The 26,311-nt window shown below is 36.8% G+C and overlaps 1 protein-coding gene across 1 annotated transcript in view; it reads left to right on the top strand.

Moving 5' to 3' along the window:
* AGMO (alkylglycerol monooxygenase) overlaps positions 1–26,311 on the top strand; it is a 194,809-nt gene that overhangs the window by 82,174 nt on the left and 86,324 nt on the right. Inside the window, exons 5-10 of the mRNA XM_059818947.1 lie at positions 3,224–3,319; positions 17,573–17,639; positions 19,175–19,240; positions 19,348–19,427; positions 20,572–20,706; positions 21,202–21,318. Coding sequence (XP_059674930.1) covers positions 3,224–3,319; positions 17,573–17,639; positions 19,175–19,240; positions 19,348–19,427; positions 20,572–20,706; positions 21,202–21,318 — 561 coding nt within the window. The remainder of the gene's footprint in view (positions 1–3,223; positions 3,320–17,572; positions 17,640–19,174; positions 19,241–19,347; positions 19,428–20,571; positions 20,707–21,201; positions 21,319–26,311) is intronic.

Raw genomic sequence — 26,311 nt, 5'->3', positions numbered from 1 at the left:
GCTGCCCTGCAGCCCCTCGGCGGCCTGATGGCGAGAGCCGGCTGCATCGGCAGGTGGTCCCCAAAACCCCACGTGGAAACGGAGGGGCTGAGCGCAGGAAACTCAACCCTCCTGCTAAACCTCAGGAGATTCAAAACTTTCCCTTTCTCTAGTGGAAGTGTTTATAAGCTTTTACTTACAAATGAGAGGGAGAAAGGTAGAGCCTGCAGCAGACACACACCCTTCCAAAGGGGCAATGCCATAAGTGTTAAGGCACACAGCTACAGTGCAGCAGCCCCAGGTAGGAATCCCTCTCCATCCCCGTAATGAGTGCCTTTCCCATCAGCTTATCAGTTATTGTGGCTCTCTCTCAGTCTCTGTTGCTGAATCCACAAGTGGGAAAAGATCTGTGAGTGTGGTAAGTGTTCTTCTACAGTTTTGCCCAGAAATTCCACCTTGGAGCCAGGAAGGCTTTTCCTCTACAGATTAGTGAAAGATGGTACATTCCCATGAAATGTTTTGATTTGGTGAATTGGCATTTCCAGTGAAAAACTATTTAATGATAATTTTTTTTCCTGACATTGACCTTGTTCCAGTGGAACCACAGATAGGACAAACCAAATCTTTTACATGGGAGATATTTTCATTCGTCCCTATGGGTTCTACTTTTGTAAATGATCTTTGAAATCCTTTCTGTGCAAAATAAAGCTTACATCACAAGGAACATGTGGCAGTTAGGAAAGCATTCTCCTTTGTCAATCTCAAGTTTACCTGTAGATTTATATAAAATTTCCCTCATCTCACCATTTAGTGGGGAAATCCTAGTACTCATTGTGAGAAGTAGGTTACAAAATAAATATGAAGATGATCCTTCCTTCCCCTCTGAGTCATTTGTAAATACCACCAAATTGCCTCTGATACTTTTAGGGAAAAAGCATATCATATTTAACCCTGCTTTAAATCCTGCAACGACTTCCATGAATAATCTGAAAACCATCTGTTTTGTTTTGTTTTTTTTTTTTAAATCAACTTCCTCTCCATTCCTTTTAAAACATTTCCTGCTCTTATCATGCTATTAGACAGGTACAATCAATAATAAGAGAAAACTGCAGTAGCTTTACTTAAATCTGGCCGTGTGTCCTACTCCTTCATTGGCTTCTTTGTAAGATAACGTCTGAGAAAAACCATGCCAGTCTTCTGGCTGTTGTGGGACAAATATCTCTCAGTCTCTTTTTTTCTTTTTTTTTTTTTTTGTACCTTGCCCACTTTTAATAATTAAATACTGAGGGGGTCCGGGTTAGAGGAAGGAGAAAAAAGGAACTCAGAAAAGAGATTGGCTCCATGCCAGTGTTCAGGGCATTTCTTCTGAAGTATGTGAGGCTTGCACTACATTTCTGTTTCAGAGCATGGAAAATTGTGTGTTTGAAAGTCATTCTTCTGTTTAGTAGTATTCTGCACAAGACAGTCTGATCTGCGTTTTTAACTCTTAAAGAAGGCTCATGCCCACCTCTACTCCAGAATTTCATGCCTAAATGCCCCATCCCCCCTGATGGCATTTGCTAGCTTCCTCCTTAGCTTAGGTAAGAGTTGCTACCAATTTTTGTGAGTTTACTTAGGCCGAGCGATTCTTAGGGACTGAATGTGCAAATTTCACCTTCCAAATACATTTGTCTTTCTTTTTTGTTTTATAAATGTTACACAAACACTTCAGCCTTTGGAGGCTGAAGATCAGACTGATTAAAACAAAACAGCTGTGTACATTCTTTTCCCCAGGTTCCAGAAGCTCAGCGTAGTCCTTCTACCACCTTTGGATTCCTTCACTTCTTGGAAAAGAACTTCCAAGACATTCAACCAGAAACGCCCCACATATAGTTTGTGAGGCAGCTGTGATCCATGAAGCCTTTGAATGTAGCTTTTGAAATCACGGCTGTCCCAGCTCTACGAGGTGATGCTCAAACTGCAGTGATTTCAGGGTTTCTTTCGAGTGCTTCAGTCACTGTCTGGTGTTGAAGCCAGCAGACCGAGCTGGGATTGCAGGGCCTTAGTCCTCCATTGGCTCGTGACAGTGAGATACAGCTGTGGTGACTTCCCTGAGAGAATCAGTCACATCATGGGGATGGAGGTGCATTTGTTTCACAGCCCCGGTGTGACATCTTACCTATTGGGTAGGCCTTTTGACAAAAACTGAGGGAATATCGGCGTTAAATGCTGTGTGCAGACCTACACTAAAGGAATTCCTGGCTCAGGAGGCCTTTTATGGCTATCAGATTGCTTTCTCTGATGTTCAAAGATTTGATTTTTGTGAGAAGGACAATAGGAATTTGAAAATGGAGTTTGCTAATTTTGCTGGGTTTCTCAGGGAGCTCTTCTCTGCAACCCAGATTTTCCCTGAGTGCTAAAGAGACTTAAAGATTTGAAGATACCTCTGCTACTCTTTGGTTTAGAAAAAATCTCTGTATTTTAGTGAAGGATTAACTTCTTAATACCGCTGGTATAACACAGTGCCAGGTAGAAAAGAAAAAAAAAAAAAGATAAACCTTTTTCTGAAGAAAGCAGACTGACTTTTAACACGTGAAGGTCTTGGAAGTCTTACTCTATTGCTCAGCCAGTTAAGCAATTAATTGTGAAATTCCTGGGACTTTACTCTGTGTGTAAATTACCAGTGTCTTTCTGAAGTAAGCAGTTTTCTGAAACTGTTTTCATGCTAGCACATCTTCAGAACTCAGCAATGTATCGGAGCTTCGAGGGAGATGCCGTGTGGAAGTTAGGGTGCGAATTTATAATTAACTTTGAAAGCCAAGTAAGCTGCCTTGCCCTTATGGTGCTCACTTAGGGAGTTCAGATGGAAAAGCTATAGTGTTACAAATTCACACCTTGCTTACTCTGTGATAATTCTCTCCTATAAGTGAACTCTTCATGTCAAGGATATGTTTCTGTCTGCTCTGTGTAGTACACAGAATAAACATCTAATCTCAGGATTTCTGAGCTCTTGATTTTTCTACTTGCTCACATTATGACTTTTTGGCAAATCACTTTTGCAGCGATTTATGCCTCATTTGCTATAGCACATCTAGTAGTAACATAATAATAATAACTATCTATTCTGCATAATGCCTACATTACGGAGGTATTAGAAGCAGCAATTATCTTGTACAGTGCTTTGAGCTGCTGAGATAGTACTTTGTTATATCATCACAAGTTTAGAATGATATTTCTAATGTATATTTTCTCTCTTATTTTTCAGATTTTCAACTTGCCCATGGCTCTTTTCATTCCACCTTCAGTGTTTGCTGTTCATCTACAATTTAATCTACTTTACCAGTTCTGGATACATACAGAGGTAAACCATGTTTTTAAGCCATACCTAAACAGTTAGCTGGGAGCAGTGTCCTGGAAATCCACTAGCAGCTGATTTATTGTGTAAGAAAAATCTTTGTCTGACTTCTTTAAGGAGAAACATCTGTTCATTTTTATTCCTTTTTCTGAATATATATTGCTAAGTTTATAAGAAGCAATGAGGCCAGTTGGTCCCAATTAGATTTAAAAAAAAAAAGGTAACTCTAAGGAATCAAAACTTTTTGCTATTTTAATTCTATATTTTCCTATCTTGCAGGTTATTAAACATTTCTGGCAGATACTGAAATTGATTTCATTTCTAAGATAAATATTTTAGGGTAAAATATCCAAACCCCAGTGCTTCTTAAAGATCATTTAGAGTTGCAGCTGAAGTCAGATATTGTTTCCTCCTTAGTGCAAGCAGTTCTCAGATGAAAAATGCTCTTTGATTATCTGATGGCTATTTGTTTATGACTGCACCTATTTATTTGTGTTTTGTGAGTGCATAGACCATATCTAGTTTACATACCTATACAGTTAGTAACCCACTGTAATTAGTAAGTAGTTTCCCACACTTCCCAGGTAGTTGAACGGCCTTCTGCCTTCTCCCTCACACTACAGCAGAGGTGTGTAAAAGTATCCCATGTTATATGTCAGTAGCATATTTCTCAGTAGCCCCTGGTGGGCTAATTGTCTCTACAATGCTTACTCCTTTGATTATTCTGACTATGCAGATGCCTTTTTCCCTCTGTAGTTCCATTATGGGATATATAGGACAATTCTTTTGGAAGACAATTTTATTTTCTTTATCTGCTATTTTAGTCAATTTTGTTGCTGAAATTACAGTTTTTATTTTCTCTTTCTGTGTGTTTCCTTAAAAAAAAAAAAAAAAAAAAGGAAAAAAGCTACTTACAGTGACCCAATAGCAAACTTCTGTTGCTGAAATTTCACTTCTGCTGGGCACATTTCTAAAATCATTAATACATGTCTGATGCTCTGCAACATCGCATGAATAGGAAAGGCTTACACTAAAATGTCACACACATCACCAGAACTGGCATAAACTCAAGCAATACACAACTAAGCTTGTCAAAATGTCTTGAACAAATTTGAACACTTTGAAATTATACTAAATGAATATTCAGAATCACATGGTAGCAAAGTTTCTTTGACCCTGACTTAGGTTCCCCAAACTGGTTTTACTGTGTTTTATCACTAAGAAAAATATAATATGCCTCATTTACCTCTTCTCTGCTGTCTGAAGCCATTTCTTCCTTGGCTGAGACATTTCTAATGTTCTGCTGTGTAGCAGTAACCCAATGAGTCTCAGCACTGGTGCCATAGTGTGCATCTAAAGTTTCCAAAGTGAATTTCAGAGGCTTATGAATTGCCTACATCCCTCTAAAGCGCTAAATCCTTCTTAGGCCTTAAAAGGAATTTCCATAGTATATGTGCCAAGTTTAGACACTAGTCTAAACAGGAATGAATTTCAGTCTCAATGAAAAGATAAGCACTTCTTACTATTAAATTATTGTGCCAGTAGAAAAACAATGGATCTTTTGTACCGATCCAGTTGATCCAATCATAGATCTTTGTTTACAAGGGAAGATATTCTTAATGTTGATATTGTTGATTTTTGTAGCACAGCTGAAATCAGTTGAAATATGTTGAAGTCATGCTTTAAGGTAAAAAATTATGTCAAAATAGAAATAGGGTTACACCATGTATTAGCAGATTTCCTGCTCTCAAGGGCAAGGGCATGACAAACGAGAAGGGAAAAGAAGGGAAATAGTAGCAGCCATTGCAGCAACGCAAGTTTATATTAGCCAATATTTTTGGTGAAATTAATATGATGCTTCACCATTATACTGGGATTTTTTTTTGCAATAACTGTTACAATTTAACTGGTTAAGGTTGGAAAAGACCTTTTAAGATCATCAAGTCCAACTATTAACCTAACACTGCTAAGTCCATCACTAAACCATGTCCCGAAGTGCCTCATCCACACATCTTTTAAAAACCTCCAGGGACGGTGACTCCTGGGCAGACTGTTCCAATGCCTGACAACCCTTTCAGTCAAGAAGTTTTTCCTAATACCCAATCTAAAACTCCCCTGGTGCGACTTGAGGCCATTTCCTCTTGTCCTATGACTTGTCACTTGGGAGAAGAGACCAACACCCACCTCTCTGCAACCCACTTTCAGGTAATTGTAGAGAGCGATAAGGTCTCCCCCCAGCCTCCTCTTCTGCAGACTCAGACAACCCCAGTTCCCTCAGCTGCTTCTCATAAGACTTGTGCTCCACACCCCTCACCAGCTTCGTTGCCCTTCTCTGGACATGCTCCAGCACCTCAATGTCCTTCTTGTAGTGAGGGGCCCAAAACTGAACACAGGATTCCAGGTGCGGCCTCACCAGCGCCGAGTACAGGGGCACGATCACCTCCCTACTCCTGCTGGCCACACTGTTTCTGATACAGGCCAGGATGCCGTTGGCCTTCTTGGCCACCTGGGCACACTGCTGGCTCATCTTCAGCCGGCTGTCAACCAACACCCCCAGGTCCTTTTCTGCAGGGCATCTTTCCAGCCACTCGTCCCCAAGCCTGTAGTGTTGCATGGGGTTGTTATGACCCAAGTGCAGGACCCGGCACTTGGCCTTGTTGAACCTCATACAATTGGCCTTAGCCCATCGTTCCAGCCTGTCCAGATCCCTCTGAAGAGCCTTCCTACCCTCAAGGGGTACACAGATTATAGTGAAATGAAAATCCTTTCTGTAAATCTCAATTTCTATCAGTTTCCCAACATGTGAGGTTGGTTTGGGGCTGCAGGCCTGGCTTTCTATAGAAAACAGCATCCTGTCTCAGTGATTGCTGCTAGTCCTTGCTCTGAGAGCTGAGATTCATCATCTCCTGGCAGCTCTGGTGTCCTCTGGGAGCCCATGGTAGGTGCTGTTAGAGGGTGGTAGTATGTGTCAGTAGGGGTCTAGTGGAGATACGCGTCTTTATTTCTATTCTGCCAGTGCAAGATGTAATAGTTTGCTTCTAAAATGCAGGAGCATTTGATAAGAAGTGTTAAGTTTGTCCTCAGATTTCTATTGCTTTTAATCGGTATTGATGTTTCCTTAGGCGAGATTTAGCCCCATATTGACTAGTCAGGTATGTTTGGAAATCATAACTTCACAACTTTTGATTACACATCCTTCTCCTTCAGCAAAAGAAAATCTAGTAACATACAGTAAAAAAAAATTCTCTTTTCTTTAATAGGTGATTGTTTTTCATAGCACTGAAAAGCTTAATAAAGGATATGCATAATTTATTGTTTTATTAAAAAAACCCCATCATCTTTAAGTAATAGGAAAGAACGAAAGGATATGAAAGTTACTGAGGGAAGATGTTTTGTTTTGGGAGTAATTTAAATTGAATTCAGTAATTACAAGAGGAGGATCATGCTGTGCTGAAACTTTCTACGCCTATGTTTCAGCTTAGAGTGAAAGTTTATAGCCAAAATATGATCTCTGACATTTTCCTATACTTTAATTTAGAATGTGTCCAGTGCTGTTTCAAACAATGCTTAGAGAAGTTTCTTGTGTTATAACTTTGACCTCCTTCAATATTTGTTAGGTCAGTTTTTGTTCAGCTTTCCTACCAGCAGATCAGACATTGTCTATTTTATTTTAACTCAGGTGACTCATATACGCCTGTGAAGATGGTATACCAAATCATAAAGATCAAAACTTATCCACTCATTCTATCTCTGTTAGAGTTCTTTATTTTCTGCATACTTGGTATGCATTAGCTTTTGGCCTTTTATAGTGTTTAAAATGCTGTACTACTTTACATAAATCTTGTGTATAGATTATACTATACCATTCTTTTAGTAATAATAAAAGCTCTCTAGCACCAAAATCAGAATGGGCTATTGATACAAGAAAGGTGTTTCTGTAATTAATAAAGAAAGGTTGGGTGTGCTAGAGTGAAAACACGACTTTGTGACTTAAGTTGTGCATTTGCGTTTAACTATATTCTTTCATTACAACAACTTTGCTGCCTGAAGTCCACTTTTTTTCCACTGCTTCTGTGTATTATTGCACTGTGTACATGGCAATCTGAAATGATAAAAAAAATTTTCCACAGATTTTTTAAAAATTTTTGAGTAGCACCAAGGTGTTGAAATAAACTCATAATAGTTTATTTAAAGGAAAAATGAAAAAAAAAAAACAAACCACCCAAAAGCAACTGAGGAAAACACTTTTCTGTAATGGTGCATAAAGATAGGATCTCAGTATATCAAGAGAAAACAATTTTTGGTCCTATCCAATAGTATTTAGGTCAACAGAATAACTCAGTCAGTAGATTTGGTCTTAAATGATCTGGGAGAAATGTTTCTACGACTAGACCATTCTCATCTAGATCATAAGGAGAGTAAAAAAAAAAATAATTTCGTCAAAGAGCACTAAACATCTAATTTTTCAAAAGCCACAAAATGTTTCAGGACTGTTACTGACAGACAGAAATACTCCATTTCAGTTTATTTTCACAGGTGATTCAGAATGTCTATGGCTCATATTAAACTATATCCTTCCGTTATGCATTTATTACAACCAAGTTAGGTGTGTTTATAACCTGATAGACACCTGTGAAAAACAGAAATTAGTTTCTGTTGGTTTAGCTGTAATTTTTATGGGATGTCAAATTGTATTTGGAAAGTATCAACTGAATCAATCCCTGTTGGTAGTAATTGCAGCAGCAGCAGCATATTCCTTGCCTGTTTGATCTTTGACATGCATTAGTTTCTGTTTAATTTTCTAATTGAAGGAAAGACTGTAAACTGCCCTTTACCATACTCACAGAAGTCAGGTTTCTTAGGGCATCTCTTTTTCCCTTGTTTAAGTCTTCCTACCTCATCAAACTCTGGGACCAGAAAAAGGAGAGCCACTGCTATTAACCAGGAGTAACATGGGTGAAAACAGGCAAGGAAGGGAAAAATTTTGGCAAAATCTCATGCAGGCTGGAAAAAGAGACATGAAATTGCTACAGATACAGGCCAAAATAAGTTTGTTTCTGTCACAAAACACCAATTCAGTGAAACCAAAACTTGCTGTGGAAGTATATTCTATTTGTAGAAAAATATTTTGCACTTATATGCAATATGTAGTGATTTAAGTTTCTGTCTATGACTTTCTTTAGCTTTGACTTCTGCTTAGTTTTCTTTAATAAAAAACATTGAAGGAGATAGATAGAAAATGTTGAGGCTTCACCCTTTCATGAAAAGGAATTCTGTCTCTGGCAGGAAGCCACGCGCAGCCCATGGGGGCTCTATTTCTTTGCAAATTTCATTTTTCCATTTTCTTGGACCTACCTTTTCCACATTGTGAGCTGTAGTCTCATTTAAATAAACAAGACAGGAATGCAGGAGTAAACAAGTGTAACAAGGTTTATTTAAAGTACTTCCAGTAGTTTAGTAATTTAGAAGCAATTTAGTAATCTGTTTCTTAAACTTGAAAAGTAAATTTGATCAAGAAATGAGACTGAATTTAGAAAGCATTTTAACAAGCCTTACTTGACAATAATGCTTTTGAGTGTTTGCAGTGGGAAGAAGATAGTTTTGTTTTTGTAGTTGTTTTGAGGAGCTGGAGAAAGATTTTTGGTAATGAGCTAAAATCTTCAATTGTTTGCAAATGAAAAATGGAGATGCTCTGCTGGTAGGTAATAAGATTTTGAGGCCTTGTTTACAAAGGCATATATTTGTGCTTAATTTAATGAACTGTGAATAGTTCCTATAAGGTCAGTGAGTAATGAGTCAAATTTAACGTGTGGAAGTTTTCGCAAAATGGTGGTATACAAGTGGTATCGAATGGATCACAGTGAAAACAGAGTATGACGGACTGATCTGATTTCCTGGCTGAGATGAGACAAGTAGTTTGTTTTTGGGTTTGTTTTTTTTGGGTTTGTGTGGGGTTTTTTGTTGTTTTTGTTTAATAAAGAACATCACCAGTAAAAGGTAAAATCAGTAATAATCCAGTGTTTTGAGTATAATTCTGAAATTGCAGTCTCTCTTGAATTTGATGCTGGAAACTCATTTTGAATTCAAATAGATACGCCAACAAAACCTTTCATTTTCTTTATTCTAATACATTGGTTCATTTAATGAAAGAACAAGCTTATTTTCTTTAATTCAGCCACTATAGCCAAAAATAGACAGGGGTCTGTCTGATGTGCCCTTTGAAATTAGAAACACACACATCTGTCCTAGTCAGGTTACAAGGGATCAATCTAAAAACTTACCATTCACAAGACTTTTGCTAAAAGTCGTCAAAAAGATGAATGTAATGTAGAGGTGATATACAGCCATTCTCCTAGTCTGATGTTCAAGATTGTGTCTGACATCTCTCAGCGACACAGATGAGTTAAGTGGAATTTCTAGAAACAGGTCACATTGTCCGACAGCCTACCATCTTTAGAAGCTAGATTTTCTCATTGTTACAAAGATCCAAGAAATTATTCTAAAACCAGTGGGGAATGAACTAATCACTGATTTGCATAAAGACAAAATTTTGGTTTACAAAAGAAAGTTCTAGTCCCATTCCTGATAGCTGATGCTTTTATCATTCAGAAACTCATTGTTCGCCTGCTGCAAATTGTCAGCTCAAGCATTTACTGTGGAGAGGAGAAAAAATAAATCAATAAATACCAGGGAGAGAAACATACTTTCTTTAATGCAGACAGTGCCTTTGTAGGTCCAGATAGGATATCTATACATACAATATAGACAATAAAACTCAAACATGATTCCAAGAAACAAAGAGATCTCACTGCTTCAATCCAGCGTGTCTGCCAAAATGGCTTATCAGATTTTCTGACCAACCTACAGGATGAAAGTCTTGTCATCATTGCACTTGACAGAGCACGGAGAAGAGCAAGGCTAACAACACTCTCAATAAGCGGAAATGCTAGCAATAACTGCAAAATGTGTTCCACTTTTCCATGTTTCACTCCCCCTACGAGGGGAGGAAAGTATTATCTTTCTAGATATATAAAGCATATAACTCTGCTTTTTGTTTTAAATAAAAAGAATAACAAAACAGAGAGAAAATAAAACATTCATATGCAAGCACACTGTTCCTGTCCTGCTAAGTGTAGGCTGCACTTAAACACAGTTTAATCAGGAAAAAAGTAGTGGGATGAGGTTTGGAGTTCCTTCCTGGGCACCTGGGACCTCAATGATGATTAGGAGTGCCGACTTTACACTGTAGTAGCCCCAGGATGAGCCTCCTATTTTAAACCTAAGTGCTCTTTGACATTTTTAGGTATCTGATTCTACCTAGAAGTGCCTTGACACATAAGTTAAATATTTCATTCTTATCTAGCTTCTCTTTCAACTGAACTGCAGAATAGAGAGGGACTTAAAAATATGCAAGTCATTTAAATAAACTGAGTAGTGCTCTGCACCCAGTAGCTCCGAGGTCAACATGCAGCACAGGAGCCATGATCTTTTTCATTCAAAAAGCAGCTGTTCCACAATAATCAGCTTATATTGGAGATCTGCATTTGATGGGCAACAGTCTGGGTGGAGGAACCCTTCCCTTTCCCTGTTGAAGCTGGGTCACTGGTGAGGCCAGAAATGAAAAGTTTATGGGATAAGAACATAAGCAGGAACTTGACTTTCCATCCTAATAATTAAGTCCTTGAGTTTGAGCGTTGGCTTCTGGTCCTTGCACCAAAGACTCTTCTTGCAAGAGACAGCTGCGAAATATTTACTTCAGCAGCAGTGGGCCTGACTGTTGCTAATCTGCCTGCAGAAACCCTAAAACTAAAAATTGTATTTCAAGAGTTTTATTTAGGCCACCTGTGTCTATTATGTCTCTGGAGAATTATCAAGATATAAGTGAAATGAGCTACTTAGAGATGCCACACATTTCAGTACGTTCTCGATCCTGCAAAACAATCTAAACAACTTATTTACCAGGTAAAGGTAATATAAAAATGAAAGGCTATCACATTAATGTGGAGATAAGTTAGAGATACTGCTCTCTGTCAAAAAAAAAATGTCTAATTTTCCATCTTAACATATTACATGTAATACTCTTGAGTTTTTCTCATAGCTTGTACTCATTGAAAGTCTACTTAAATTAGTTATGGCTTCAAATCCAACAGAAAATGTGAAAGACCCTAATCTGTTAAAAACACAAAGTCTAGGATGTTTACTGTATTTTGATCTATTTAAAGAGGAAGGTGAAGAGCTACACTTGGCTATATTTTAGTTTGTTTCAGGACTGGCATACTGATTTATTACTTTCTGTTTTTTCCCCACAGTTGCCAGCATGTATTTGTCAAACTGCTGAAAAATAATGAAATTGTATAGCAATTTTTCTGCTGGAGTTTGTTTAAAATGCTTAACTTGATATATGACTGAAAGAGTGACTCCCTCCATGCTCTGCTATTTGTAATGCTGCAATTAAAACAACCAGTTTGTGTAGGTTTTCACCCATTTTTAGTGGATAAATTGTTAGAAACTTCCTATACGTGCTCATCTTTCCCACAAAAAGGCTTAACTCAACCTTTAAAGAAAAAAAAAGTGTCATCCAGTTTTTTAAAGTGTTAACTGAAATAGTCACGTAAGATGCCAATTTGATTCAAATCTTACCTCCTGGTTGAGGCGTAAAACAATGAAAAGTGACAACAGCCTGCCTTCAGGATAATTTATTATAAAAACATTTCTTAAGTCTGTGTGTTTATTATATAAATATGCCCTAAATCGGACCATCCACTAAAACTAAGCTTTTGCGTCCCATTCCTACAATCCAGATTTATCAGAAATTCACCCCCTATGAAACTCTTTATGATCCCAACAGGCCTGATTCCTCTCACTTGTTTTATTTCTAAACTATAAATATTGTTTTTTTGCTCCTCAGTGTGGAAATTTGGCTACATCCATTTTACATGCTTACTGGAGTAGAAAACTGCCTAATCAGATAGGAAAACAGTTGGCGGTATATAAATCAGGGTTTGCCGAGGATTTCAAAGTGTGAAACTGGCAGACGAGCACATATCCTAGGAGTTCTGCCTTTCCTCAGCTTCCCTGTAGAGATTTCACATGGCAAATATTATCACCAGGGCCATCTGTATAAATACATGGGTGTGTTGTCCTGAATTAACACAGCAGCTCTACTGGGGAATGTAATTAAGGTCTTATTTTTAAATTTCCCCACCAGACTGCCTGAAATATAGATTTATATACCAGGAATAAAAATCTTGTCTTGATTTGGATGAGGAAATCAATAGTAATATGTAGTTTACTACCAACTAGTCTAACAGAAACCCCAAAGTTAAGTTCGGAGTGCTCCTTAGTGATGCTCTAGGGACGAATTTGCCCTCTCCTGTCCTGTAGATCAGTAACACTATGATACTGAAAGTAATGCTGTGCTACAAACAGCTTTTCTTATACTCAAAGAAAAATAACCCCAGCTTTTTATATACGAATGGTTTTACTGTAACATTGCCTGCTCTACTCACTCGACATTCCTTCCTAACGTTCATGCTGAAACAGAGTTAAGTAAAGATTCATGTTGTAGTGGTGACAGGAGGAGTTGTTACACAAGATGTAAAGTTTCCCTTGGATTTCATGTCACGATTTTTTCTCATTATTTAAACAAGAACTACATTGAAGTGGTGCAGGTACCATGCAATAAAGATTTCCCTTGGTGCTGACAAACTCTGAAACCGCAAACGGCGGTGCTTACATGCCGCAAGAGATTTTGCATAATGTTCTTTTCCTTTAGGCTAGGGATTGCTGTCACAAAGGAAACATCTTTATATAAGAACTATTATTATAGAAAAAAAATTAGTTCTCATTATATATGAAGATTTCACTTCCTGCATGTTTTATTCAGTAATGTATGGAAACCATTCCTAAGCATGCAGGTTTTAGCCTGCCTTGTTTATTAAACTGCTCTTGGAATTGCTTCAAGTGTTGTCAGTAATTCTGCTTTATTATTTAGCGATACCCAAGTACAATAATGGAAGGAATATGTTGTTTGTTTTTTAAAAAAAAAAAAAGGAATACGTGTTTTGTGGAGAGATCTGACAAAGCTTTTATAAGTGGTATACATAAGATACCTACATAACTGATTTCTAGGTAGTTTATTGACTCCATTTGCAAGGATTTTGGCAGGTGAAAAATTATTTCTGTGGCTATGGAATGTTAAAAAATAAATAAAGCAAAGAGGAAAAGAGTTTTGCTGGAATGCTGCAGTTCATCTGTGGGTTACTGGCATGGGAGTTGAGGTGTACATGATGTGTTAATTGAGAGAGGAAAAAGTGGAGACCGGAATTGATTTAGAACCATAGGCGTCTGTATCAGGGAAGGAAACACAAATGCAACCCCTCCAGCCATGTTGGTAAAAATACAGATAAGGTCATCGTTGGACAACAGTTGGGGTATTTCAATTTTTGGGGGATTACTAGCTATTTTTCTGTATTCCCCAAATCACTGCAAGATGATGTTATAAAGAACAAGAATATTTTATATTCACGAGCAGGCTCTTTCTCCTTTCAATAGTATGAAATAGGGTTTGAATACAGTTGATACGGATATTGAATAATGACATTTCCACTTTTTTTAATTTTGAAACTACTTTCCAGTAAAAAAGTCTGAAACAAAACTTTATACTGCATACAAAAATTATAGTAGCAGAAATCTTGTTCTTTTTTCAATGAAAATCCTGCCACAAAAGCTGAGAGCTGTGCTGCTATTCTTATACATTTATTTTAAATTTTTTTAATTTTTAATTTAAAAATGTTTTTTTCCTGAAATGTGAACATTGTGAAAATTCTCATTCTAAAAAGCCATTTTGAATACAAAGCTATTTTAAGCTGAAAATGTTTTGCTGTCTTGAATGACTGAGACCTAGTGGTGTATATGCTTTGGTGACTGGTTGCAACTGCAGCATAAGCCTGATTACTGCTACCATGAATACTTATCAGCTTCTTTGCAATTGCCATTCTCCAAGGAAAATGTCTGGACACAATGAAGGCACAGAAACGAGGGTAGACTGACAGCTGAAACGTAGATGGGTAGGTGGAGTACCTGCCACTGCCTTTCTCCTCTCCGTTGCCTGTTAGGCATTCTTTTGAACATGGGGTGTTGTTAGGCCACGTTAAATTTTGTTACAAGTCAATTCCTACAAACTTCATTCATTTCACTGTGATTTCAGTAAGTTCCTGTCAGCCCGACATGACAGGGTTGGAATCTTGCCTGGCAAAAATTGTTGTAGTAACCTAACCTTGACAATTTACTTTGGTAAAAGATCTGCATGTAGGAGTTTTGCCCCTGGTAAGATGGCAGAATATAGAAAAATTCAACAAAATTCAACCAAATAATTATGTTCTTTGCCATGTGGTGCTGCAGGAGCCTTCAAAATTCAGCTTTCTAGAAGTGATATGTTTCTGTTTGTTGGGATGATATATGGATATGTTTATAAAACATACATTTATAAAATATTTATAAAATTTTTAGCACCAAAAGTTTTCGACTGACAACAGTTTTTTCTGCTTTAGAAATGTGCTAAATATATTGAAGTAAACTTACTGATAGCAAAGGAAGTTTCTAGAAATAGCACCCTGTACCATTTTGAATATCTGGTGAAAAAATATTTTTGATTTGTTTTAGCCAAAGTGTTGATTTATGGATTGCTAATTTCAGCATGCTGGATTTTTGCTTGGTCAGGTATACAGAGTTCTGTACCACCTCTGAGCTTAAAAATTATGCGGTTATAATTGTTATCTCAGATGATATTTCCACCAGCGTGTGGCTAGTATGTCTTTGCAATGGAGGTAACCTTAGCTGAATAATGAATCAAAGTAGGCTCAGGCATCAATCACTAATGATGCAGCAGAGAAGATATTTCAGTAGATTTGTAAATGTCATCACCCAAAGAAAGACTATGTAGTGGGCTGGGACCATTTTAAAGGATGAGAGAGGTTTCATTTTCCAAAGAAAATACTTTCTCTAGGATTAGTCAGAAGTATTTATTTAAAATTTTACATAAGTTCCTGAGGTCCTTAGGGAGCCCCAAGACACAAAGTTCTGCTTTAGCATACTGATGTGTTATATGGATTTTCAAAAGGATGAATTTTGATTTTAAAATATGAATTTAATCAGCTGGATATTGAAGACTTGAAGGCGTTCATTATGAGGACATTTTATTATAATTCACCTGTAGGCTAAAAGTAAATACTGCTATTCCTTAGTGATTCCCTGCTCTCCTAGTGCAGATTTGGTTTATTTTTCACAAAAATTGTTAAAATACTGAGCTAAAAATGTATTGAAACCAAGTAGATCAAAGCTAGGTGTGGTCTAATAGATAAAACACTGCTTTTTCAGGTGCTGGGCTGCAGCTCAATCCAAGACATTTGATTCAGATTAAATTAATTTAGTCGTCACATCTCACATAGCTTAAAACAGTGGTATTTTCTGCTTGAGAGAGGTGGGAAATGAAGCTAGCATGAATGATGAATAATTTCTCACCTTTAGGTGCTCTTTTCAGGCTTGAACTTATTTTGAGGGAGAACTGAGAAAAACAAATGGTCCTACTTATGTTGTCCTTGGCTTCTGAGTTAAACAAAACAAAACAAACTTGTCCCAGTGTTCTGCTTTTCCAGTCAAGTGTGTGCAGGATTATGAGACAGATGCTCCAAATGTTACAGTTCTCTCTATCTGAAGAATTTGCTCATTTCTATACTCCTTTAATTACAGAAATGCTCTACTTAACCTATTAAGTAGAAGTTCTTTTAGCGGTTATTAAAGACAAAAATGAACAAAAGGTATTTATTCATTTTATTGTGATATTTGCCTGATTCATAAAGATTTAAATACATCTGAAGAATGTCCTGTGTCTACTCTTTGAGTCCAGATCTACTTCCACTTGCACAAGTGTGAATTAAACAGAAAAGGAACTGGCATATTTTAGGACTTTGTTCTGTAAACCTTAAATGGATAAAAATCCTTGTATGTTTAGTTATTTAGTTGAATGAGCCTGCTCTTATGACTAACAACTGTCTGCCTCTCTACTTAAAATATTGTTTGTCATGTTAACTCTATTATTATATTACAGAGCACCCATTTCTGCAGTATGAGTATTACATTTACTAATTAAGTTCTGTGAAAGACAAAGTGATAGGTTCTGGGTTTTGTTTCTTAAGGTCTAAGCATTTTTATTTAGCTGCTTCTACCACCCCCTTTTAATTGCAAGACATTATGGTCATAATCCAGCATGGTGAACAGATAACATTTTAGGATTGATGGTTTTGTGTTTAGGATTAAGCAATGGTTGCTGTGTTTGGGTATCCACACACTTCTGTTGAGCTAACCAAAGCACAAAATTTGAAGTTAATGCTGGCTTTCCTCTGGCTCCATAATACAGGAGAGTACCTAATTTAGCATAAACCCTGCTGATACAAACTTAATTCATCGGCATTTTCTGACAAAGCTTGAATCATTAGAGTAAATTTATGGCAATCAATGCTTTCTGTCATTTTTGATCTGGTACTAAAATGATCAAGGCTGGATTTTCTGTGCTGTTGAATCGTTGCCTTAGATCACAGCTCCACTATGAATTTATGCTGGTCTGCTTTCTTTTCATGGTTCTGACTCCTGCCAGTGTATTTGTGACCATATGTTGGATCAGATTCAGGAACTGATCCAGTTAAACTAATTTAGAAAAGCAAAACAGAATTAGTTTTAACTTGCATCAGTTCCCTAATCAGGTTTGTTGTGTTACTGCATTTGTGCCAGGGTAAAAGAAGGGTATTGATAGAAGGAACAAGCAGTTAAAGGTACTGAAGGAGGAAGGAGTACTTGTTTCTGGGTCAGTGCCAACCGTTTGCTGATGTAAAGTGTTCACATAACTGGGATCTTAGAGTTACACTGGATCCCAAGCAATGCTAATGGATATGGGTGAAAAATGTGAGTGAAATTATCTGTATGGAATCATGAACTGATAATAAAAATAAGAAGTAAATGTACTGCTGGATCAAAAACAAATTTATTTTTTAACTTGCATTTTACTAAATTTCACTTTTTTCATGAAAATTCCTGTAACTAATACAGTGAAATGGTTCCGGCAAAAAAATTGCATTCTTGTCTTTTTATGCAATTCTTCTTAAGTTAAACATCCTCTTTATGCATTTCCTCCCCCTCTTTTCCTTCCTTCTTCTTGATTTTATACACTATTTTCAAATTCATTGAAACATTACTTTTTTGAAGGTTATCACCAACCTTGGGCCTCTGGAGTGGATTCTTAATACTCCCAGTCATCACAGAGTTCACCATGGTAAGTTAAAAATGTAACCTCTTATTCCTCAGTGTGTTTTTTCTCATGGTCACTATTTGTATAATAATAATAAAGTACTAAAATTGTACAGTAAAATTAGTTTTACAGAAGGATTTTAATTCTGATCATTGCTTCAAAAATTGTCCCTGTTCAGTTAGAAATTTCACAGTATTTTAAAAAACTTTTTTATAACTTTAATTTTAAAATGTTTACATTTAAGATTAATTATTGAGCAGAAATTAAGCCTGGATAACGTGAAATAATGGGAAGACTTCAAGCAAAACAATTCAACATTTGAAAATATGAAGAGTGATAGAAAAATATCTCATCCTTCCCTGACTACTAAAACATCATCATCTTGTCAATCACTAACAGATACTTTTGCATTAATATTAAAGCACTGAGCATGCAAAAAGGCATGGTCACCTTTTAGAAGAAGAACTGTTCATGTTTCAGCAGAATTTGGTTTCAGCTGTCTGAATTACTGAAAAATCTCACTTCACACAAGTGCATGATGATTAACTTTTCATCAATATTCAGAGGCATTCAAAACCATACTGCATATGTAAATTGGATTAATAACTCCATTGCATACTGAAGAAAGTCATGTACATATCTGAGAGATATAAGTGGATTTCGTAGATGCCCTTGGCTCATTCAGTGTGCAGAGATAACACGTAAAAAAGTAATGGGGGAATGGGAGAACAAAATAATTTGAAACAGACTCAAATGCAGTTATATGTACAGAGGATGTTATTAATATTTATTATATCCTCCATGTGTAAAGTGTTTATGGCACTGTGTAGGCTTTTTAAAAAGACTGTGGTGCTGTAAGTGTCTAATCCTTTAAATTTGCACAAGTACTGGTAATCCTGGAGGGAGACACTCTGCTCTTATTTGCTCTGCTGTAAATCCAAACTAATCCTCTAATCCTGATCGGAGTTAAGCAGAATCACTCCAGAGCTGATCAAGTGTTGTACAGTTGCTCCAGACAATCTCCACAAACTTGGGGATATGTAATCAATGATTCTTTGCTCATACTTCTGATAGGACAACTTACGTACAATTACATTCCCTGGAAAACAGATAGAAGGATCAGTTTTCCTCACACTGAAGTTAATAATAATGAAGGCAGGATCAGACATATGGCGTAGAAGATAGAGACAGCTGAAAGCCATTAATGATTGTGCATAAATGTATTTAGCATATATTTTCTTAGGTATAAACTGGTGAAATTATTTTTTGTTTGCTTTTTAATTTGCCTTTATAAATATATTTTGAACTGAGTTTACTCTCCAATTGAATGCTTTTATTTCACAGAAATTTTGATTTATATGTTTGAATCTGAGTAGAGACAGTAAGCCTAGTAAGAAAAAGGAAGTTTTATAGACCTGTAAGGAGTGGTGCATTAGCTACCTTTTAAAATTACTCTTAGGTTATAAAGTGATGCTAATGATGAAGATTTCCATTCATAATTCAGTTGCATATATTCTTACATATGCAATTACTGGTCTCATAAATTATTTTTGTTATAGGTAGAAATCCTTACTGCATTGACAAAAATTATGGCGGAACACTCATTATCTGGGACAGGATATTTGGTAAGTAAAAAAAAGGTGTTCCCTCTCATGTTTAGTTAATGCAGAAAAAATATGTATACTTTTGAATTTGATTGTTGGCTGTTCTTTTTTTTTTCTTCTTCCATCAGGAACATTTGAGGCAGAAGATGCGAAAGTTGTATATGGCTTAACACATCCAGTAAATTCATTTGATCCCATCATGGTCCAGGTGCTGTAGTTTGTATCACTGACTCTGGTATCTTCAACAGGCACTCATGTTCAAAAGAAACTTCTCTCAGGAGAAGTTGAGGTCATCCTTGCATTACTGCACGGTCAATTAAATTATCTACAATTTCTTCAGTATTTCATTGCAAAACAATTATTTCTACTCACTGCATTAAGCATATGCAGAGCTGGTAGTCATCATGAAAATACAGTACAGTAAAATTAACAAATTACAATGGAGATATAACAGGCCTTGGACTGAATTATGTCCATTTTGCCATATGCAGAGCAATATGCAGCGAAGCACAGACAAAAATATGTATTTTGTCTGTTGTTTTTCTTCTCTAAATATTGCTATTTCATAAATAACCCCATGGTGTAATATCTTCACTTTTTTTATCCCTTCTGCATATTTGCTGTTCAAGGTACTCCAGAATGATTTGTGTTGACAGGATTATATAGCAGCTATCATGGACTCAACAAAACCTCCACAACAGGTTGAATATGGTTTTGTTTTTTTAAAAAAAAATAAAATAAAATAAAAAAGAAGAAAAAGTACTTAGTGTGGTGCTTCTTAGATTTATTGGTCCAGGCTTCACTTAAGCTGGATAAAAGTTCTCTGTAAAAACCTCAGGGACTGAAGAGTACTGAAGTCCCCATTTGTTTTTCATGACTGTTCACCCAAGGAGGCATCTCAAAGAATGAGAAATTCTACCTGCAGGGGTGTCTGGGCTGGAAGCTGGAAGGATGGCCACAGCCTGTGCAATTATATCCATTCCAGTCAGAAACTAAGTAATTTAGCTATTGAGACTATGTCATGCCAAGGTCCCAGTAACCAAATTCTTATTTAAAACTACCATAAATATAGCTATACTATATGCTGTTAAATATTATAATACTACTACAGGAGAGACAGATTTTCCTCTGGGCAAAAGTCATTGTAATTCTCACTATAAACCAAAGGCTTGACATGGCTCCTGCCTATTTCAGTCAGGTTTTCTGAACTTCTGACTGTCTTCATCTATTCCTAATTTATTGTCTTTAGACTTTGAAAAATCATTTACTGGAGAGCTAAAAATGAATCAAATATAATGTTTTATTAAATTTTATTTTACTAACAATGAAAAATTACTTGCTCTTTTTTTCAGTTACGTCCCTTGGTTCATATTTGGAACACGTTTTGGGCCACACCTGGATTCTGCAATAAGCTTTCTGTCATATTCAAAGGGCCAGGCTGGGGACCAGGCAAACCTAGACTTGGCCTTCCTGAGGAAATCCCAGTGGTAAATAGAACATGCAGAGGCTTTCAGTTTTGTGTAATTTACTTGGACCTCCTAATGCTGCTGGATCAATGTTAAAAACTCTACACATGGTATTTTAAATTAGCAAATTAGCAGTCATAAAGCACAGGGGAAGATGAAATGGGAACAGAAACTGAAGGAAATGAATATTTTAGCTGTGTTTTTTTCTTTTTATTTGAAGGAAAAAAATATTTTTTATTTGTCTTTTCATTATTCATTTCCTAAAGAGATTTTCAAAATTGTTCTATAGAGTACAGTAATTTCTCTTTTTCTTTTAGCTGTGAACATATGCACACGCACACACAGAGTTAAACTCTGTCTCACACTAAGTAGTACCTAAGTTTGATAGTAGATTATCTTTGTGCAATTATCTATGTCCCTTAATCTTTTTTGTGTTTTTAAGTATAAAGAATACTAAGGAATTACAGGCCAGAGCAGGTCACTGTTGAAGGCTATTGTCTGTTTTACTTCATACAGATCACTGGAAAGGAAGTTCCCTTCAATCCAAGTGTACCAGCCTATCTTAATTGCTATGCAGTTGTACATTTTGCTGTAATAGTGGACTTGTATACTGAACTTCTTGGTACTGTGACTGTAAGTAATTCCTATCTTTATGAAATACCATCTCATGCTATCAGTAATATGATGCACAACATTTTTAAATAATAAAGCATTGAGTAGAAGCTCTACAGCCTACTTCATCTTATTTAAACTATTATGATAATAACTAGATTCTGTAAAAAGAATCAACATAAATGCTTAAGTATATAATTAGCAAATATTATATATTTACTATTATATATTGTTTATTAAACAATACTTAATAATAATATTAATTATTCACAGATAAATATGCTTAAGTTAAGCAATTAAATTAAAAAATAATAAATGTTTCATAGAAGATGTATTTGTCTGCTTCAGTGCTTAGGACCTCATGAGCGGAAAAATGTATCTCAGACTTGAAACTACATAGGTTTTAAGATGTCAAGGTCATATTGTTAGATGCCATCTAACAATCATGGTCATATTGTTAGACGCCAATAAAGCCCAAGCTTTAGAAGGAAGATTGCAAAGGCCTTGCAGTGCTTGCAGGTGGGAAGCTTGATGTCAGCATGAGTTCAGAGTTGGAGGTGCACAGACACAGGGCAGATCCTTCTTCCAGTCCTGAACATGCAACAGCATTGATAGAAATACAGCAAGGAAAGGCACATACTTACCATCTAGCATTTGGGCTGACGGGATCTTCCCGGTAACATGATGTGGTTCCTCCATGGATTCCTGGCAGTCTCTGAAGGTGAGCTACGAGGCCATCTCCGCCTACAAGTCGTGAGACATTAACTGCTTCCATGCCTTCACGCTCTTCCAACCTCCTGTTCATTCTTCCTTCTTTGACAACTCTTTCTACTTTACTAAAGCTAAAATCTTCTAGTGATGAAGCATAATTTTAATGCATCTAATATTCCCATAGATCAGTCAAAGACCTACTAAAACACGACAAAAGTCTAACAGTTTGATAAAACGCCCTTTGGCCGCCTTCTTAAACACTTTCTAAGACCTCCTTGGTTAAAGAGCAGTCTTGTTGTTGTGTTTGCATCACCCATGTTGACACAGGCCTGCTGTCAGGGTGCCAAGGGCCTCCTTGGTTCTTCAGCCTCTGCTCGCCCGTGGACCTGCCTTCTCCCTGCACGCTCACCTGGCGATCTCCGCCCCTCAGCCAACTGTAGTTACTGTCGCCTGCCCACTTCGATGGATGCTGCGGGATAGCACCCTTCCCACTGGGGCCATGGCCGCGTCCACTGGCTGCCACTGGCCCCCCATCCCTTCCCCAGGGAGCAGCCCCTCTAGCTGCACCAACGCCTTTGCTCATGACCAACATGTCTGAATCCATCCAAGAGGCAGATTTCTGGAAATGTCTTTTTTGCCTATCTGACTGTGGTCATCCATGAAAGATTCCAGAGGATTGCAAAGCCATTTCAAAGCTGTCAGAAATCTTGTCCAAACATTGACGTTTTGATCTCCCAACTCAGACATTCCTCTTGTGTCCCAGGGCAAGAAGGGCAGGAGAGGGGCTCTGCCTACAATAATTTCTTGGGATACGTGGCAGCAGGCTTATAGCAGCTCTGGCAGCTCTGCATATACTAGCTGCTACAACCCTTTTTCTTCACATTTTTGGTTAGATCTATTCTGAGTAGAACATCAGACCAGTAGAATGATGCAATTTTTGAGAAAAGTTTAAAGAGTAAGTATTTTATGTAGCATTCCTGATATAATATAAAAGCTACCTCAGGCATACTCTTCTGATTAATATTAAGTTATTCTACACATCGTGTTCATCTCTATAAAGGGTCACATTGCAACTGCAGGGAAATCAGAGATTACTAAGCCGTCTGAGGCTTAGTCTATTCTAAGACATTTCTGAGGACAGGAAGTTAAGCCAAAGGTAAGGATAAATACCTCCAATGTATAGATACATGATTGCCAATGTTCTTACATCGAGAAAAGCCTCTGCAAGATTTTCCGGATATGCTTGTAGATTCCTACATGCCAGAAGTAAGTCATACTTGCATAGGGATAGAACTGTGGGGTTTTTGTTTGGTTGGTTTTTTGTTTTTTACTTTGTTGCTGTTGCTTTTAGCAGTAAGAAGTAAGGAGTCTGCTCATGTGTTTTCTTCCTATTTTATTCTTTTCTCTTTTCGCCTTTTTCTGGTCCTGGAAGGAAAAATGGATGGTCCAAATTATTTTCTCTGCTGATAACTGCAGCTGTTTATGAATAAGTAATATGGGAAGTTGGAAAATGCACCCAAGCCCCAGATGATCATTTAATTCTTGCAATCATGGAGGAAACATGCTGAAGATCCACCATTTATGAACTTACTATAGAAAAACAATTAGAAAATTCTCTGCACAAAACTGCAGGTTAATAAGGTAGTAAGGATAAGAAGGAGAGCATGGGGGACTAGAAGCACCTCATCTCAGGACATAAACCTTCAGCGTGGGTGTAGAAAGTGCTGGTCCCAAGGCAGAGTTCCAGCATTGCTCTGCAGTACAGTGAGGAAGCTGTCATGAGAAGGAAGCTTGTGTATGAATAACTTTACTTGGCAAAAATCTTTCTTCAGTATCAGTTTTCCACTACACTGAGTTATGAAATGTCTATGGATACAACTGGAACTTTCTGTCTGGCTATGAATTATGTCATAACTGTGGCATAGCTGCATAAATGGAGAAAGCTAACTGTTTTCCTCATTTTTAGGTATAAGTTCCATTTCATAATAGCCCTAAGACACAGCACACAGATATTACATTTCTCAAGTGATTACAGTTGCTCAGTGTTTGGTCTCATGCCCTGTAGAAGTGTTAAATTTCTCTATCTGTAAAGAGCAACCATATACCTTCAGTCTGAATGACCTACATTTAACTTACAAAAAGAGCAAAACAAGAAAGAACAAATATATACTTTCCACAGGAGAGAGCATACAGTATTTATTTTCTATATAGTGATCTGCACTACATCCAGAGGATAAAAATTACTTCTGAGCTCTGCACATCTAGATCTGATCCAAAGCTCATTGAAGAAATGGGATTTGGATCAGTCCCAGAGAGAGTGCTAGGAGTGTAAAATTGCAGTACATTCAAAGCAAAAGTCTCATAGCTCCAAAACTGCATGTATCACATAAATCAAAGTGAAGTGTACCTTAAACACATTTTGCAGTGTCTTTTTTATTGTTGATAGATATTGTAACATTTACTGTGCTTATAATGCTATGAATATGTGAGCAGTTTCAATCAGATGAAAAGTAGTAAGGGATAAGATAGATCTCTTGAAAGTTGAGAACACAATTAATATATCCATTCAGTAGGACATCACCAAATACTGTATATGTTATATAAGAATTTACAACTTTGTTTAGGAATTCTAAGTTAAAATAAATTCATACAGACAAAGACACCTAACAATACAAATTTCATAGCATTGTATTAGCATTCTTCATTTGAATGTCAAAAGTGTCTGATATATGACAGCAGGGCATCTGTTAACTTATGAAACGTGCTGAAATTGTTCCTAGCAGTTCTTTTGAAACACTGAACACATCAGGATGAGAAAATGCATCCATGTTATTCTTCAAAAGGAATAAAACAATCTGAGTTTTTTGAAATATAAAAGTCAATTTGGAATATTTCAGTGTTCATCTAAATACACATTTGGAATAACATATTTCCTTAGTTTAAATGAATTATTTTTTCATTGCTAAAAAACCCATAAGATAATAATGTTGTGGCATCCTGTTGATTACAAAGCCATGTAAACTTCTTCCCAAATTCTACACACACACACCCTTTTTTTTAAGAGTCCAAGATATTTTTAAAGCTTTCAATGAAATCAAAATCCAACAGAAATATTTTTTTCTGTTTGATTGCAGCCAATAACCACATTGCAAAGCTGTGGCTGACTTGTACTTGGGGAACCTGCTGTGGTCCCACAGGCTTCTCTGTTTATACAGATACTCCAGTATATAAATACTCATTTATTTTATATATACATCCATGCATATTATGTTTAAGTGGAATGAGGATGCTAGTACTAATGAAGGTGTAAAAGGCACATTCTTTTCACACTGCAACTTTCAGTGTATAGATTTAATATACGATGTTTAGTTTAGTGATATAACCCACTGACTATTTTGTTGATTTTGGTAGAGTAATGCCTAGAAAATGGATGCCTCAGCTGCCAGCATCCACTTCATAGGGTGATACATGTTTGAAAGTAAATAAAAGAATCAAGGCAGCATGTAACTATACCACTGGAGCTGTAAAGAGACAGTTATGGAAGCAAACTAATAATGCTAAAATTTATGCTACATGGCTGGTTTTCCAAAAGCTGTTATTCCCAAATGGCATCAAACCGTATTTCACCACAAATTTCTTGGTAGTCCTTGACTAGGAGCACAAATGAGAGAACACTTTTTTTTTCTCTATGTGAATGTGGTGCGTGTATCTACAGTGAAGGGTAACTTACACCTCCTACCTTCACAGTTCCCAGTAAGGCTTTATGTTTCACCCTTCATCACTCCACAAAGCTAAAGGCTTGGGAAATGGAAGGCTGCAACACTGTGCTTGGGCATTACAGTGCCACGCATTTGTGTGAATCTGATGATACTGCCAGTTTGTTATTAGCTGTGATCTGCAGGTTGTGCTTTAGAGTACTCCAGTCCTTCACATTCTGGGCCACAGATGGTATTGGACCATAAGACATTTTACAAACAGCTAGTGTTCAAAATGTTATGGTTCAAGTAGGAGAGAGTTTGAAGAGAAATGGAAATTGGCCTGAAAAACAGAATCTGTAAAATATGATCATACCTGGCTCAGGTAGTTATTATGCCAAAGAACCTGATATAGCACTTTAACCATTTAAAGATAAAAGCTTGTATATATTTGAGTTTGATTTTCCTAATTTATAAGTTCGCTTCAGTTCTTTTGATTTACTAGCATACATTAAAATGTATTTCTATTCCCTTTTTTTTCTGGAAATCCATGCTTAAAACTGAACTGCAGTTTATTAATTTCCTCTCAAGTTCTAAATCTATGCTTT

The sequence above is a fragment of the Gavia stellata genome, chromosome 6 (genome assembly GCF_030936135.1).
Source record: "Gavia stellata isolate bGavSte3 chromosome 6, bGavSte3.hap2, whole genome shotgun sequence".
NCBI lineage: Eukaryota > Metazoa > Chordata > Aves > Gaviiformes > Gaviidae > Gavia > Gavia stellata.
This window is presented reverse-complemented; position numbering and strand designations above follow the sequence as displayed.